General features: G+C 38.3%; 1 protein-coding gene across 1 annotated transcript in view; it reads left to right on the plus strand.

Moving 5' to 3' along the window:
* Positions 1–849: 849 nt before the first annotated feature.
* The window catches only part of COG5 (component of oligomeric golgi complex 5), a 194,212-nt gene continuing 177,415 nt past the window's right edge, over positions 850–17,646 (plus strand). The window contains exons 1-5 of the mRNA XM_019474575.1: positions 850–1,017; positions 1,796–1,853; positions 5,001–5,055; positions 5,156–5,225; positions 10,308–10,428. Of these exons, the coding sequence (XP_019330120.1) occupies positions 850–1,017; positions 1,796–1,853; positions 5,001–5,055; positions 5,156–5,225; positions 10,308–10,428 (472 nt within the window). The remainder of the gene's footprint in view (positions 1,018–1,795; positions 1,854–5,000; positions 5,056–5,155; positions 5,226–10,307; positions 10,429–17,646) is intronic.

Here is a 17,646-nt window from a genome sequence, read left to right on the forward strand (position 1 = left end):
TGCCGTCCGCGGGCGGCCCTGAGAAGGCGGAGGGTCCTTCGTGAGGGCGGCGTTGGGCTGGGCGGGCAGAGCCGGGGGAGAGGCGCCGGTGCTCGGGGACGGGGCGAGGAGGGCGGTGAACCCCCGTGCTGTGAAGTCACGGGAAGTTTCGGCGGCGGAGGGACGGCAGGCGCCGGGGAGGAGTGCTGCCGCGCCAGCTGAGCGCTCCCCTCCTCGGGGAGGAGACCTCCCGCTGCTGGCAGAGGGGTCTTAATGGCGCGGTCGTGCGAGGTGGCGTGTTCACCTGTGGTCGCTTGCTCCTAAAGGGGAAAAACAGTGCACTGAAAGGAGAGACGAAGGTGCTTGGTAATACTAGCACGCGCTGCCTGGAAACTCGGGTCTTGCTTGATCTGAAATCATCCTTGCAGTGTCATTCCTTAATTTAGTATTTTATAAACCAATACCGTTGTAAGAGTCTGGTACGATTTCATGAAGTGGTGTCTCATGCCACTTCGATCCTCAGCGATTTGAAGGTGACTGGTGTGTGTTTGATTACGGGTACAACCTCAACAGCCTCACCCTAGTTACACTGTAAAGTTTGAAGAAGAAGGTAGCGATACTTTTTAGTGTATTCTACTCAAGAAAAGGCTGTGGGGAGTAAAGAAACGTGTGTCTTTTTCACCATTTACAACCCCCTTCCCCCCCAGTCATCGGCTCCAAACTTGTTTCTCTTGATTGTGGTCTCTTCTCAAATAGGTGTCTCATTTGTATTATGTGATGTAGAGAACATATGCTGTTACATTTGGAGAAATTGAAGGTCAGAGAACTGTACGCTTTCGGTCCATAGATATTATTTAACTGTTCTGAAGCATGAAGATAAAATCTAAATCTTTTTCAGAATGTTATGCTGACTTCTTCAGAGAAGACTTTGATGTGAAAGCTTACACTTCCCAGTCCATCCATCAGGCTGTGATAGCTGAGCAACTAGCAAAACTTGCCCAAGGTATTAGTCAGTTGGATAAAGAGCTTCATTTACAAGTAAGTTTAAAGCGTACCTGTTATATACCCTGACTCTTTCTGAGTGATCATGTCAGCTATCAGAAACGCTGGCCTCTGTTTTGGGGTGACAACTGTGAGAAGATAGGGAGTGATTTAACTTGCATCTTTCATCCTGTGCTGGAGAGTAGCCTAAGCTCTAAGGCTTAGCTTTAGCTGGGCAAATATAACCTATGTTAACACACCTCCACACCTTCAGAAAGGCTTTTGAGTTTGGATAGTAGAAGGCTTTTTCGTAAAATCTATGCAGACACCACAAATCCACAGTGGACCTTGCAGTGAGAACACATGCTAAGTTTGTGTGTAGTTTCAAAACCTGCTTCCTCCCTGCTGCAATTGGTAAATTCTTTGGGAACTGGTTTCTAGATGTCATAAATAGAAAAGAAAATATTAAAAATGTGAATATACATTATTACTGTGTGATTTATAAGCTTACATTTACAATTCTTATATATGAAGGTGTGTTGAAATGTGATTGCTCTGCTGGCTTTAAGATGTCAGCTACGCTGCAGTTACTGACCCTGGTCTCGTTCTGAGCTTGCCGCTTTTGTGAATTAAAACGTGTTCTGAAAACCCTTTCATCTTTAAGGTGTGGCTGCTTTTTCCTGTGTCTACCTAATGTAGGGATAGGGGGTTGGACTAGATGACCTTTAAAGGTCCCTTCCAACCCAAACTATTCTATGATTCTATATGTTACTATTCCTTTCAGGCACACATCCCCGTTTTTCTGTGTTGATTTCTCTATTCTGTTTTTTTTAAGGTTGTTGCAAGACATGAAGACCTGTTGGCCCAAGCAACTGGAATTGAATCCCTGGAAGGTAAATACCGTTATATTATGTTTGCTACTTCTTACAATGGAGGAAGCACTTTTAATACCTGTGCAGGGAACGTCATTCACTGCCAACTTTGGCCCCTAATGTTAAGGCTATGGATCTTACTTCTGAGAAGTAACATGTGGCATCTTTTCTTTGGTGTCAGTAGATGGAGCTCCAGGGAGAAGATTTGGCTGATACTTCTCTGGAATAACTACTTTATAGGAAAACGTATTTTGATAATCAGTTCTGAGCAACTTTAGCAATCAAGTCTTTTTGACCTTTTAATATTTTCTTCTAAATAAGCCTAATTTTGTTGCAACATTAGCTGATATCTGTTGCCCTAAGTACCAAGTTTGTGCATGTTGCATATGCATGTGTTGCAAAGTTTGCAAATCTTAACCAAAGAGGCTTTAACACATCTTAACTGCATTGAGATATTTTTTTCCTAGTAAGGGGTTACTAAGTTAAATACATACCTTTGTGTTATTCCACTGTTTGGGATCTGGATTTTAACACAAGCTGCTGACTTTCAAAGGCCTTACTTAAGAACCATTGAATCTGTATAGAAAAATGGATGCAGTATATTGTTCTTGTGCCAGGAGGTCATTAGACCTGCCATTCTGCTCTTTGTCACTTGCTGGGAAATTCATATGGTTTTGGGTTTTTTTTGTGCAGAAAGATATTTCCCTCTATAACATGCTAATTTGCATATACTATGGGATCCAAGCATATCCCCTTTTCCCCTTCCATTTTCTAACTTGCTAAGTAATTTATCTTTGTTCCTTCTTCTGCTTCCAGGTTTTGGCATAGCCAGAGAGTTTCTGGTTACTGACAGTTACAGTATCTCCTTAGTCTTTGGAACTTGTTGGATACAGTATTTGATCGTTATCATTTGCATATAGCTATAAAAATAAAGAAATGCTTATTTAATCTAGCAATGGTAGCTCCTGAATAGCTTTTTAAACAGTTGGAAAATTAAGCATAGGAAGACTGGAATCTGCGTTCATCCTCCAATTAAGAAGTAGATAGGAATCTGTAGTCAATCTGGTGATTGATAAATACCTCCCAGTCATGATCTTCAGCAATTTGTGGTCAGTGGAATTGTGTTTTCTGAAATCATGGTTGTTTCTGAAGGCATTCCTTCCTGAAATTGCTCTGAGGAAAGAATGAAGTACTTCAAAATAACTCTTCAGTTATAAAACATTTCTGTAAGGCAGGCATGGTAAATAATGCGTGTTTTACAGCTAATAACCCAAAGTAAAAATAAAATCTAATGCACCTCAAATTTGTTGAAATTTTTCCATTTACATAGGGTTATGCTCTTTAAGAGGCCTTTTCTATGTGTGAGGGAAGGAGAAGCATGCAGAGGTTCTAATCCTGGAAAGTATTTGGTACTTGAGACATCAGTAGAAACTTCACCCTGCAGTTGCCAGGAAAATCAAAAGTGTATGCACACAAAGATGATGTTTTAAGTTTTGCAAAACTTTCTTATCTCTGCCCTGCTTGTGCTGCATGTGATATACGGTCACTGTAGAAGAAACACTGAGTCAAGATTCATAAGAAAAAGAAAAGATGGATGTCAATAGAAATTTTAATTATGAAGTTAGAAACACATAGCTCTTGGTATGTTTATTAAGAAAGTTAGCAAGTGAAGATTATGGAGCTAATTCACAGCATGCAAAATCATTTGGATGTGTGAAAGTGAATCTCATTAAACGTTTCAAATTGACATACCCAGCTTGTAGAGTCCTTTCTTTTTTAGGTCTGTGCACTTTTTTAATGGTACACTGATCTGGTATACATACTCTTTTCTGTCTGTAGGTAGCTCAATAGATATCTTGAGCTACTTGTTAGCTCAAGATAGGCTAAATAGTATCATCCTGTATCTTATGCAGCAGATGGAGAGGGTAGATTGCCTTTTCACCCATCCTAATTCTGCCTTCTGGCAAGAGGACTGCTGTATGCTTTATAGCAATGTCACAGTCATAGATGCAGCAATGTCATGCTACTGGCCCTCCCCCATAATTGCAATGTGGAGTAGAAAATTCAGCCTATTTTGCCAACTTTTCACTGTATCTCATATCTTCATCCTCTGATGTGTGAGAATTGCATGCCTACCATTCCATGTATAAATGTCAGAGAACTCCTGAGTCTGTCACTAAGCCAAGTTAATAATTCTGAAATATGGAGAAGATGGGAGTTGGCATATTTACACAAAATACGTGAGATACAGTCCCAGTACAGGACAAGCTGAATAAAACTATTAGCAGTAGTTATGTTTATCTTCCATTTTACTGTATCATATTGCAGTTTTATCCAATTTAATGATGACATGCTTGTAAACAGGGCTTTACAAAAATGTAGTATGTTTGAGAATGCTAACAATAACTGGAACAAAAACAATTTCATAGGCCTGGGTTTGTGTAACTTAATTAAATTCTCAGCAGGCTGATTCCATATTGCAAAAATGACTGCTACCCGTGACTACTTTGTTTGCAATTTAACAAGGAAAGAACAAGCATGCTTGTGGGCTTTCTTTGTGCTGCTTTGCCAAACTAATCTGGAACAAACATGATTAGGGTAGTTTGCTCTGTTTGTAATCGAAATTAGATGACCTCACAATGACATTGATACCTTACTTTTTGCTAAAGATGCTTATGCACAGGAAGAAAACCTTGAAATAGAATTGGTTATCTTCTCAGTCCTCTTTGTTGGTTTCTCTGAACTGTCTAGTCACTATGTTAAATACATAGTGTTAAATAGGTTGTGCCATTTTTGTATATCATGTTCAGGTGTTTGTACCAGGTTATATGCCTTTGAGCAGCAGTCCTGATCATCATTCTCTTAGAAAGCAACATGCTCTAAATATTATTTAAAACTTAACATATGATGAATTTCAGAGTGATACTTCTGTAGGTTTGTGTTCTTTACCAATACATTTTCCATAACATTCAGTAAGTGACCTATTACCTGCTCGGTTTATTTCCAAATATGCTGTGTTTTATTCATTTCAATCTGTTTGAATGCTTTGTTGTAAAGGGGGAAACTTTTTTTTATGCTAAAGTAGTCTGCAGTAGTTACTAAGATTTGAAGAATAGTTCTTTCTGTAATTGACAAGTGTTCCATGTAAAAATCTGCTTTATTTTGCAGGTGTCCTCCAAATGATGCAGACTAGAATTGGTGCTCTACAAAGTACTGTTGATAGGTATGCCATTCATTACGCGATTAGAAAGTATAAATTCTTAATTGTTCTATCAAGTTATTTATTAATACTGCTATAAATACTTTTCTCTTCTTATTTTTAGAATTAGAGTCAAAATTGTTGACCCCTACAACAAAATAGTGTCTCGCACAGCTCAGCTAGCAAAACTTCAAGTAAGTTCTATTAAAAATGTATTTTTTTAAAAATCTTTTTGAACGTGTTTTTGAATTGTTTCCCAATTGTCAGACATGGGTGGGATTTTCATACTCCAGTAGCCTGTAGTTCGTTGTCAGTATTTTGCAATGAAAGTCAGTATTTGTGTGTCCCTTCATGAGCTACTGAGAAGTGCTTTGTATTGCAAAGTAGGTAACTGACCTTTGCACTAGCTAAGTGAGTTTTTGTAGAGATGGAGGGAAGAGGGAAGGATTATCTGAGTACAGATTAATTAAATTCTCATCACTCTGTGTAATTTTTGTATTTAATATTATGGTGCCATTGTGTAGAAGATGCTTTTCTCCTCTAAGTTAATGCATGCTTAACTGCAGCTTAGTAAAGAGTTTGGGAATTAATTCTTTCAAAATAGTCAAGATGCAACTTACAGAGCCAATTGTTGTTCTGGAGTTTTATAAGCCCAGATACATAGTTGTCCCTGTCTTTTGAATATAAGTGGAGTCTACAGGAGAATGTAGATCTCTGTTAAGAGGATAGCAGTAGGAGAGAGCTCATCACAATGATGGTGAGATAAGTGTCAAAACGCTTCCATTGTTAATTTTATAATAGTTGAAAACTCTTCCATAGATCTTTAGTCATGTAGCTGCATTCTATTCAGTTTATGGTTTGGAAAGCAACACAACTCCAAATCCACAAGTGTTTCATGAGTTATTGTTTGAACTATTTGTCTTCACAAGTTTACCTTAGCTTTGCAGAACTAGGAACTTATCTTTTAGTAGCTGAAATTTGAGCTGTGGATATACACTCAAGTAGATTGCCATCTGTGGGTGACTGCTGTTGTACAGCAGAGTAGATGAAGCTGCAAACTGTCATGCACTTTCTAGTTTGGGGGCTGGTGGAGCAGCTGCACTAGTCTCTCAGCTGAAGTTCTACTATTTTCTACATTACTTTCAGTAGCCGTGAAGTTCAGCAGGAAGCTCTTAACACTCTGTTCAGCCAGTTTGTCCAGCTGCTTCTCCTGTTCTTTTCAACTCCAGCTGTTACTGTTTATGCTACTGGGTAAAACTTCCATGACTTCCATGTGGCAGGTTAGGTGCAGATTATTTTGTTCTCTGATGTATGTTGCAGCTGTAGAAAGGGTTGTGGGAATTTGGGGCTAAAGATGAAGATCATTTCTGCCCTGACCTTACACAAAGTCAAACTGCAGAAGGATGTCTGAGAAGAATGAGTCCCTGAACCTAGGAAATGTTTCTTGGGTGCTCTTTCTTCCTCTTTGCTGTAGCAGGGTTACATGGATTTTCCTGTGCTGTGAAAGCAGCATTACTCAGCCTGTGCCAGGGAATTTGTAATATCTGGTTTTTCTTGGCTCTAAGTCAGAAAAAAGAGGTGCAGGGTAAGGGGAGCCTGCTAGGCTACCCTTCCTAGCATCCAAATCCACTTACCTCAGTGTAGAAAGAGGAATGATGATTCCAGCGTCTCTGCCAGTGAGAGTCCGTTCTCAGCACAAGAGCTGCTGTCCCTTCTTGTATTGGCAGATACATAGCGAGTGCTTTATGTTGCACTACACTGCTGGGAGGAGTTGAGGGTCAGGACACCTGAATTATGAGATGAAGCTGGACTTAGGAAGAGTTGAGTCAATAGGCCTTTGAAATTTCAACCCTCCTGCCTCCCCAAGATGCACTGCTGTTTTGTCTCTTTACCTGGCTGCCTTGTTTGTTCAGGAAGGAAGGGCAACAGCACAGCAAACAATTCACTTCCCAGCAGTGGCAGGGCTTAGGACATGAAATTGCTCCCAAATGCAAGACTTGTGGCATGGGACACTTCCAAACTTGCTAATTTTATCAGTTGATGTACAGTTGGTAGAATAAGTAGAAAAAGGTAGATGACTGATAACAGAGGTTGCTCTCTGTCAAAACCTGTAGGGTTGGCAGGTAGGTTTTGCTGAACTGTGTGGTGTTTAAGGGCCTCTTGTACTCATGATGGTATTATTTTAGTGCTTCTACATTGATTGTTGTGGGACTGCTCACAAACTGAAGGAATATTTGGCTTGCATGAAGCTGGATTTTGCCATCCTTAATTGTTTTTAATATAGTCTGGCTTTTTCATAAACATTCTCACTGCAAATTCATTGTCAAACTTCAAATCTAGTCCTGAATTCTAAACCTCTGCTGTGTGCTTATGTATATTATGTCTTGCTCTGCTCTTAGAGCTTCATGGCATCCCAAGGGAGCGGCAGATTCACAAAGCTTACTTCCTACTTTAAATCATACTGTCCTCTTCTGAGTCTTTCCATAGTAGATCACAAGCTAAATGGGAATAGTTAACAGCTGAAATATATAGGCAGAGTTTGTCTTTCAGGGGGTTATTTTCTGTGCAGCTCTGTTTAACCAAGTGTTTCTACATGTTCTCTTAATTTCAGATATCTGTGTTTAAAAATCCTTATAAGAGCCAAATTTTTAAAACCTTTTAGAAGAATAATCATTCTGTATTTTAAAGTTATTCTCTCTTTAAAATATTCACCAGTAGCAGATTTCATCCAGGTGCTACCATAGCTAAATAGTAAATGTAGTCTGAAGATAGTGGACTGTCTCATCTTTCTTCAGGTTTCTGTTATATATACATTCAATTACATTATGATCTAGATATATGCAATTGCATATATGAGCTACGCACGGGCACATTTTCAAGTGGTCCTCTCTTTATAATTAAGTCTTCTTTCGATAATTTCTTAACTTGAGATTAAGAGTAAGAGGGTATTTGATTACTCGAATTGTAGCAATATTGTCTGTTAATGTTGATATGTTGCTTTAAATTTCAGGAGATAACTAACATGTAATCTCCAGAAAAATCGGGTTTTATTTTTAATGTTACTAAAACCACTGGGACCAACTCAGGGCACTGGCCTTTTCCAAATTAATTCTTGCTTGAGCAGTGGAATTAATTCCTTCTTGGATGAAAGCTTCTCCTTTCGAAAAGCATACTATATCAACTCAGGAAGGGAATGTTTCCTGAATTAAGTCAAACTTCTGTTATGCAGGTGGTCAGGTTAGAAGATCTAGCATCTGTGAACAACTCCACTATTAGATAAAATTTTTTATTTCCGTTACACGTTCCTTATATTTTGCATTCTTTTACAGCGATTGGGAGTTTTATTAAGTTGAACAACTCATGTAAATGGAAATACTTGGGTGAAACAGAATCTTTGTCAAGGGCACAATGCAGTAGCAATCACTGTGAAGTTAAGAGTGCATCTTCGGTGTCTTTGGATTTTTCTCCTTCCTTCTAATTCACAGGGCCAGAAGTTAAAACTTTTTTTTGCTCCCATATCTAAATGTAACTTTGCCCATCCCTTATTCAGTTTGATAGTCCTTTTAAAAGATTGTTTCTTGGGATAGGAGATAATGAGCAACAATCAAATGAAAAAGAAATAATCTTTTGGCATGTAAAGTAAAAGATGGTCAGAAGATAACTGAAGTTGAATTCCTAGGGGAAAACATTAGCCAGAGGTACACAATTGGATTAGAGAGTAATTAAATTTGAAAGCAAAGTAGTAATACTATGCCCTCTTATTTGGCGAAGCACAGTGCACTATATAAAAAGCTATTTTTGATTCATCTTGCAGAAATTTAGTTCACAGATATGAAAGTGATATGTCAATCAAGATTTTTCTAATTAAAGAAATGAATTAATAAAAACTAATACGTTAATCTCTCAAAGTAGGATAAGCCCCACTTGGTTCTCACTAATGGTAATAGAAATCATGTGGTTAAGTTGCCTTAGAATGCTTAGGAAACTTGCACTTCAGACTTACGTGATACAGAGCCAAAAGCAGCGAGAGTGTGCTTTCAGTGGTTTGCCTCAGTGGGGCTTTTTCTAATTTTTCCTTTTTGTTTTGTCTTGATGTTTAATAAAATTAAACTATAAATATTTGTGTTTTGATTGGTTTGTGCTGGCATAGGGAGGAGACTGACAAGTTGTGCAGTCCACCGAGTATTGGTTGAAATGACTCACTTGTGTGTGTTTTCATATGTGTACTTTAACATTAGTTTTCAAGACATTAACTTGAGTCTAAAAAAGACGTTCAAAGTCTGTCAGATATTAAATATTTTTTAAAGTAATTTTAATTTAATTTTGATATCCATAAGGTAAATATTTCAGGAGGCTTTGTCTTCAGTACCAGGGGAAATACCTCAGAACAAGTATGTCTTACTTGTTCCAAATTTCTCATTTACCTCTCTTGTTAATCTGATTGCAGATGATGGACTGCACCTGTGATTGTACTGAAATCCCCACACTTTTTACCTTCTCCTGAATTGCATTTCTGAATTCTAGTTTAGATGTTACCCACTCCAGAATGTTGCTTCTCCTGTAGCATGTACCTCCTAGCCCCACTGACCCAATCCAGCCCTGGAGGAACTCTACACTTGATGTAACTCTTACTGTTTCTCTGTCTCTATTATTTACTGCGTAGAAGGAGAAGACCTGTTTCAAAATCTTTGTTGAGGGAAAAATTATGAAACTACTATGTTTGATTCAGATGTCAGCAATGCCTTTTTTTCTAAATGGGTGCTAACGAAAACATACAGAAATATGTTTCCTGAAAATTTACATATGCATCCATATTCTTAATTGTTAGCCAAGAACGCCATGTATTTTAATAAACCTATGAAAGAATGTGAACTGTTCGGATCAATATTTGATTGGCAAGGCCAACTTCTTAATTTTACTAAAGCTTGCAGAGGGAGGAATATTGAGGAGAGATGCACAATGTAAAATAAAGCTCACTTCTAGTTAGAAATAGAACATGTCTCTGTCATAGGGTTCTGAGTTTCCTTTTTTTTTTTTACTAGTAATGACAGCATAATCTCTGTGAATGTTATTACTAGCTTTTGAAAGTATTGGTCTATATTGCATAAAATTATGTTAAAAATTCTGAAAAAAGGGATTTCAGTGTTCTAAAGTTCCTTGTTTTTATTCACATTCATATTTCCTTTTTTGGTTAAAATATTTCCATATTTGAGGCCTAATACTATGTGATCGTAATGTACTGATAATATCCCCTTAATGCTATGATTTCTCTGCAGGCTGCCTGTGACTTGCTGCGGAGGATAATACGCATCTTGTATCTCAGTAAGAGACTTCAAGGGCAACTGCAAGGAGGAAGCAGAGAGATAACAAAAGCTGCCCAGAGTCTCAATGAACTTGGTGAGTCCTTCTTAGTTACTTTTAGAGGCATTTTTAGCTTGCACTGGTATGACTCACACTAGCGTTTGACTTAAAAAACAAAGAAACCCTCAAAACTTTTTACTATGGTTCTTGCTGTCTACTTTGAATTGAGAAATAGTATGGACAGAACTCAATAGTACCTTCAATTTTTTCATATGACTTCTGTAGATAGAAGTATTTAATAACATGAAAATTCTATGATAATAACTTGTGTTCTTCTGGGCAACATTTTTTTTGTGAAGCAATTAATTTCTTATTGGTTTGTGTTTGTATAAAACGCCTTCAGAGGCAGGAGATATATATTTAGCTTTTGGAAGACATTCACTGCAATAAGGCATAGTCTGAATTACTGTTTAAATCCTAAAAGAAAATTATTGGCCCTGCGACCTTATGAAAGCCGTATGTGATACGATATACAGATACCTAACCTAATTCAGATACTGGAAGCATTCTGCTGCAGTAGTGACTAATTTACCTTGTATATTATTGGCTTCTAGGAAGAATGATGAAATAGTTCTCATGAAGCTCATGTTATGTTGCTAGATTGTTTTCTGTACTTGAGCTAGCTTGTGTACTTCCGCACTGTGCTGCAGGATGCAGTGAGGAACATCCCATTAGTCTTAGAGATCAGTCGCTGGTGTTGTATATGGTATCTTGCCAGCTGTTTCTCCTTTAGTTTAATGGTATTCAAATTTTGGCTTCCAAAAATAGGTTGTGGGAGGGCCGAACTATCAAACATTCAGAATCATCCTGAGGTTTATTGTGCATATTTGTCACTACTGCTCTTTTTATACTGTGTAATCAAAAAATTATTAGACAGTGACTTAGTCTTATAATTAGCAGATGCTGTGTTGCAAAGGGAAAGTTTTTGTATTTATTTAGTATATCAGTTTGACTGAAGCACTTAAGTAATTGTAGCATTCTAAGCTAGAATATTTTTTCTAATTTTCTATTTTTTCTAATTTTTCATTTTCTTTCCATTTTGGTCTCCCCTCACATCTTCCGGATATATAAAGTAATACTGTCTTTTAACTACCTGAATTACAAGCCTTGTGGGATTAATCTGAATTTTAGATCCTATTAAAATAATTAGTACAATTTAATGGTAAAATCTGAGATGTTTATCTTGTGTCATTTTTAGGATTTCTTTCTTTTAAAGAAAATGCCTTTTATTGCTCTCCTTCCTCTCTTTTTTTTTTTTCTTTCACCGTTTTAAAAAAGAGCTTCCACTTTCTTCTGTAAAGTGTCACAGTCTTTTGAGTTTCTTGTTTTCAAATACTTGGTCTTTTCCTGAAGCTTAGAAAAGTCTGAGTAATTATTATTGTTAAAGATGAAGGGAAACGTGTCCCCTTAGGAAGCCCTTTTGAGTTTCATCCTACAGTCCGTAGGGGGGGAGCCAAGGCTTGTGGTCCTTAATTTAATCCTTAATTAATCCTTAATTCTGGATGGTTTATGGCCAGGTTTACCTTATCCCTTGTCTACTGTCATTTCTCTCTCCCTCTCTTTTCCTGGTATCTCTTCCTTTCTTCTCTCTTACCTCTCCATCTGCATCCCTCCCTCATCTTTTGGCTATCTGCTCTTTGTTATGCTCTGCTGCCCACCTTGGCTGGTCTGAATTCTTATTGCCTCCCAGCTGGCCATGACGCCCAGCACCCAAGTGGATGGGAACACCCCACTGAGGAGTGGTGGACTGGAGGTGTCTGTCCTGTGTGATGAGGTGGTGGCTTACTGGGTATGGGGTAGCTCTGTTCAGAGGGGAGGAGAGTGCGCAGTGGCTGGAGTGAACGCATTTCAGGGTTCCGCAGTGGGAATCAGTGGGAAGGTAGTGTGTTGCACGGAGGCTGGATTTTGGAATATGGCTGGGGAAGCACCGTGCTGTGCTTCTGGCCTTGGAAAGCATTGGGATGTGTGGCAGATGTAGGGTGGAGGTGGTGGTGGCGTGGAGCAGGAGAGCAGTGAGGCTACGGCGACTTGGGGTGAGGTTGTGGAAATGCTGTGCTTCAGAAAGATGGGAAGTGTGATGTAGTGCTCTGTGGCGTCGGGAGGGTGGGAAGCATGGGGAACAGACACTGGGCACTGGTTATTTGGTGGTGAGATAGGAAAGCTTTGGGAGGGCTTGGGAAGTACTACAACATCTGATGGTAGTAAATAGGCGGTAGACATGAGTGGTGTGAAAGCCTGGTATTGGACAGGGAGCTCTGCATCATGGAGGCTTGCTTTTGAATTGGGGATCATGGCCAAGATGAATAGTAATTTGTGTTTTTAGCCAGGTATTTCTGAATATCCCTTTCAGCTCTCATTCAGGGAAAAATTCTTCCTGTTGTTTGTTACCTTTCTGTTGTACGTGTGGTACAATATAATTTCTGCTTTGTTGAAATCTGCAGCACTGTGATATCACTGTGAAAGCTTTGCACCTTCTATGATACAATATACCTTTTATTGCTTATAGGTTATTCTGGGTGGATTCTTGGGATAACTGGCCATTTATTTTTATGTACTGTTACACTCTGTGTGTATGTTTGGGGGACACAAACGTGTGTGTGCCTGTTTAGGTATATGTATTCAACATATATTTCCTCAGCAAATCTATGTTAGTTCACTTACAGCTTTTACTTAGATGTGTCTTGAAGTTTATTTTGCAGTGATGGGAAAAGATATGATAAAAATATAAAATCTTGGGATTAGATAGAAATACAGGTCAATCAGAGGAACTACAAGAAACAGTAGCTTTTACTGAGAAGGGTTTTTTTTTTTATTGAACACTGTTAAGTTGCTAGTAGTCTGCAGATCTCCAGCTTCAGTGGATGGTGTTAGGAACTTCACTCTGAAAGCATTTGGTAATATTTTCACTGAGATCTCTACTTAAAGCTAAAGTAGATCTAAAATTCCTCTGTGTTGGACTTTCCCATTCTTTGAAATTAACCTCCCACTTTGGGACAGTAAAAAGAAAAACTGAATTCCCTCTGTAATTTCTAGAGATTAAATGTGATTAATGTGTGTGTGTGTGTGTATATGAATACATATTAAAAAAAAAAAAAAACAACCCCAAACTTTCTTCTGCAACTCCTCCACCTCCCAACACACTTCTTTGGGTTCTCTAGCAAAGTAGAAACAGAACTGTGATAGTCCATTGAATAAGCTATTAGCTGCTTCTCTAGCAATGATTCTTCATATTATACAATCCAATTCAGTGTATGGATGGGTAAAGCAAGTGGCATAGTCAGATGTTGCACAGTGCCTAATGCAGCGAATTACATGCCCTGACTGCACTTCTTGGTGATATTTTAATACAAATATTTTATAAAGTGAAAAAGAAACATTCCTAATCAGGTTTAAACAATAGAATGTGACAAGAAAATGGTACACTGTATACAGTTCCCTTTCACAGAAGGAATTCTGCAGGTATTAAAAAATCTGCTGTCTTCTATGTGGGTATGCAGAAATTACTGTCAGTAACAGTGGCCAGTAGCTGATCAGATGAAGACAAAAAAAATTCTTAGTTGTGCAGTGAAAGGCTAGCTTGACTGTGGATAGGTTGTTAATTCCATCTATCAGTTACAGAGCTAGCTCTGGACAGCAAAGGATTTATATCTTTTGCTTGTTAAATACCTATAACAGATGTCATCATTATTCATATAAATGCCTAGACTTCTTTTAATTATAATAAACTCCTAGTCTCTGTATATGGTTGTATTATAATTTATTTCACAGCAAGTGAATTTATTTGCTTGAATGACCTTGTGAGCATATAATACTTGTAGGCAGGCTCTCACAGCAGCCATAATTTTGCTTTTGTAAACTCAGAGTTAGTCTGTGACTAAGCTGTGCAGCCATAAAATGAAGGGGAAGGAGTCTATTGAAATACGTTTTTGGGTGTCTTCAATATAGAATTTGCTCCAGGGCAATACTACCTTCCGTGTAACTTAGGAGAAGAGAGAGTGGAGGAAGATAGGACTATGACCTTACTTTAAAGCTAAATAATTCTAGAGAAAAGGCAAAATATTGTCAGTTACAGAAGTCTAGCTAAAATGGAGAAAACCCTACATATGTATTGTGTTCTTTATAAAGAGGGAGCAAGGCTTACACATGGCAGTTATTTAGGCTTAACATGACAATAGAAGACAAGGGAAATTCAAAGAAATACAGCTCAATTTTGATGATACTTGTAAAGATGTGTAGCTTAGATGGAGAAAATGGAAATTAGTGAGGATATGCATGATACTAGGTGAAATATAATTTGAAAGACCTTTTTTGGCTATGCCTGGAAAGCCTCCTTGTAGCTGGCGTAATGTAGGTGGTGGTAGCCCTGTCTTCTAAAGTGCACTCCAGAACTAGTGACATCCGCACAAAGGTGACAGTGATCTTGGGCCTGAAAAATTCTCGTGTGGAGGCTAGAAAAAAATTTGACTTAGCGCCTTTCTAAAGTAAACAAAATGTGTCATGATATCATTTAAACAACAAAAAGCCTGGATATAGCCGATGTATCTGTTAGAATAAAAATTAGGGGAAATGGGAGGAGGAAAATGACCTCTTGTCTGCCTGCCTTAATGGGAATTGCTTTGGTGGAACCTTGTCTTCGTCCAGTATTGAGGTTTCTCTGTTTCAGTGTGCTTTTCTGGTATTCCTACTACATGTAGTACCCTGGAGTTTCCACTGAAAGGGAACACCATTGTAAAGACTGTGAAGTTATCTATAGTATTACATCTGTTGTCACCCAGTTTGTGTCATGCAGTAATACAAAATAATGCTTGATAGAGGGAGAGAATTAAATTTCTTTGTGAAAATTCAGTTTCTTTTTACACTTAGTTCTTGTAGTTATGTCTTGTAGTAATGTCACATGGTCTGTGTTTTCCCCATCTTTGAAATTGCTTATGACATTAAGTAGAGCAAAATCTTTCCAAATATTTTAAATCTGAGAAGTCTACTTTTTCTCTTCTTTTTCTCTGTTGCTGTTAAAACATGGACCTGTTCCACAGAAAGGAGAATGTGTTCCTTTGTGTGCATATGTATATATGTTTATGTATATAAATATTAATAAAAATAAATATAAACAGTATCTGTATTCATCCTAATGTATTGCAACTGCTTTTCAGAGTAATCTCATTGTTCTTAGTGGTTATCTTTGAGAACTCCTGGGGAGAGAGATGAGATTCCAGAAGATGGGAGAGCTTGCTTTATTGAAAATAGAACTCACTGACTCTTCTTTTATTTAGACAACTTAAACTAACTTGACTTCCATAAGCAAAGAAACTCTAGAACAAAAAAACTATTTGTAGGAGTCTAGAATATAAAAGTGCTATTAAACAGTAGGCCACATAGATTTATCAAGAATGAATCCTGTTTAACCAACCACATTTTCTTTGTTGGCAGCATAACAGGTCTCAGAACTAGAGACATCAATGTTTGTCTTGTAGTTTGATTTTAATAGGGCTCTTGACACCTTGTCACACTAGCAGGATCAGCAATGTAATCCAGATGAAAATGTTCTGCAATGAATGCAGAAGTTTTAAGAAAGCCGTACCCCAAAAGTCGTCATCAGTTGTTCACTGTTGCCCAGCAATATATCAAGTGGCGTTTTGTTGAAATGTGTTCTGCAGCTGGCTCGTATTTTCATTAATGATTTGAGTGATGTAATATGGTATATCCTTATTACATTTACAAGTAATAATCAAGGAGAGAAGAATGGAAAGTATGTTGGAAAATAGGATTAGAATGAAGAATATTCTTGGCAAATTGGAGATATGTCTTAGCTGAACTGATTTCATTTCTCTTCCAGACAAGTGCAAAGTCCTAGCAATAAATAGTGGTAGTTAACAGCGGGAATAGGAGAAATGACTGTATGGATAACAGTTCTGCAGAGAGCCTTGACAGTTCCTCACGAATTGAGTGCAAGCCACTTGTTCATTTGTTTTGTAGCAGCATGACATTGTTGGCAATGAAATTTGTACTGATCTTTATAAGGAAGGGTGCTGTGTGCAAGGCACTTGAAAAAAATCTTTTGTTCATGCTTCAGCTGGAGTATCAAGTCCCTTTTGAGGCACCTCATTCGAGGAAGATGTAGGTTAATTGGAGAAAGTCCTAAGTACAGCGGTAATGATGGCTGAAGGTCCCGAGAATCGGCAGTGGGCGGAGGAACTGAAAGTGTGTGGTTCTTTGGTTTGGAGAAGAGGGGTCTGAGAGGCAGAGTAACATTCTTCAGATAAATAAAAGTTTTTCAAGTGGGAAGGGAGTAATGGCTCTCCATATCCACTGTGATCGAAACAGTAAGTAATGGGCCCGAAATGAAGCAAAGAAAATTTTTATCTAAAATCTTAGGAGAGGTTTCTGCCAGTAATGGTAATTTCAGGGGAGCTGTGAAGTCAGTATTTGAAGCTTTTTTAAAAGCAGTTTAGACAAAGCATGTATCAGGAATAGTTCAGATACAGATGGTGTAGCCTTGAAGCAGGAGGACTGAGTAAGCTGACCTGCTACCAGTCCTTTGTTTCTCTCAGAGATGCTCCCGGCCCCCCCCAACTCTGTTAATAGAAAATCTATTATAGGGAAGTTTTGGTTTTGGTTTTTGGTGTTTTTTTTTTTTTTAAATTGGACTGCTTGATGTAAAATTTGCTTTCCACAAGTTGGTTTGTTGGGCACTGTGCCCAGATACCTCCTGGAATATTAGGACAGTGTGACTGGAAAATTCATGCCATCACTTTAGTTCAGCCTCTTCTTACCACTCCTTCAGATGAAATAGTAGATGAATCTCCTCAAAGACCTTCAGCTCACCCCTCTGACACAATTACTTCTCTTCTGGTTACTTACTATGTGACTGACATTCAAGTTAACTTCACACACTTCATCATGTTACTGGAGTGCTGCTAAAATTGACCCTTAAAACTGTTATTCTCTAGGAAATGCAGTGAGCAGAAGGAAGGTGGTACTGACTATGTGAATGTAAATGTTGTGTATCTAATTTTTTTTCCTTTGCCAGGAAAGAAGGCAAGCTATCCATTTCTCAGTGACTTAACTGTTTTTAAGAAAGATGTTAATTTACTCCTGTAAGTTTTTAATCATAGAATAGTTTGGGTTGGAAGGGACCTTTAAAGGTCAGCTAGCCCAACCCCCCTGCAATAAGGAGGGACATCTTCAACAAGACCAGGTTGCTCAGAGCCCCGTCCAACCTGACCTTGAATGTTTCCAGGGATGGGACATCTACCA

This window comes from Aptenodytes forsteri, unplaced genomic scaffold (assembly GCF_000699145.1).
Source record: "Aptenodytes forsteri isolate BGI_AS27 unplaced genomic scaffold, ASM69914v1 Scaffold137, whole genome shotgun sequence".
NCBI lineage: Eukaryota > Metazoa > Chordata > Aves > Sphenisciformes > Spheniscidae > Aptenodytes > Aptenodytes forsteri.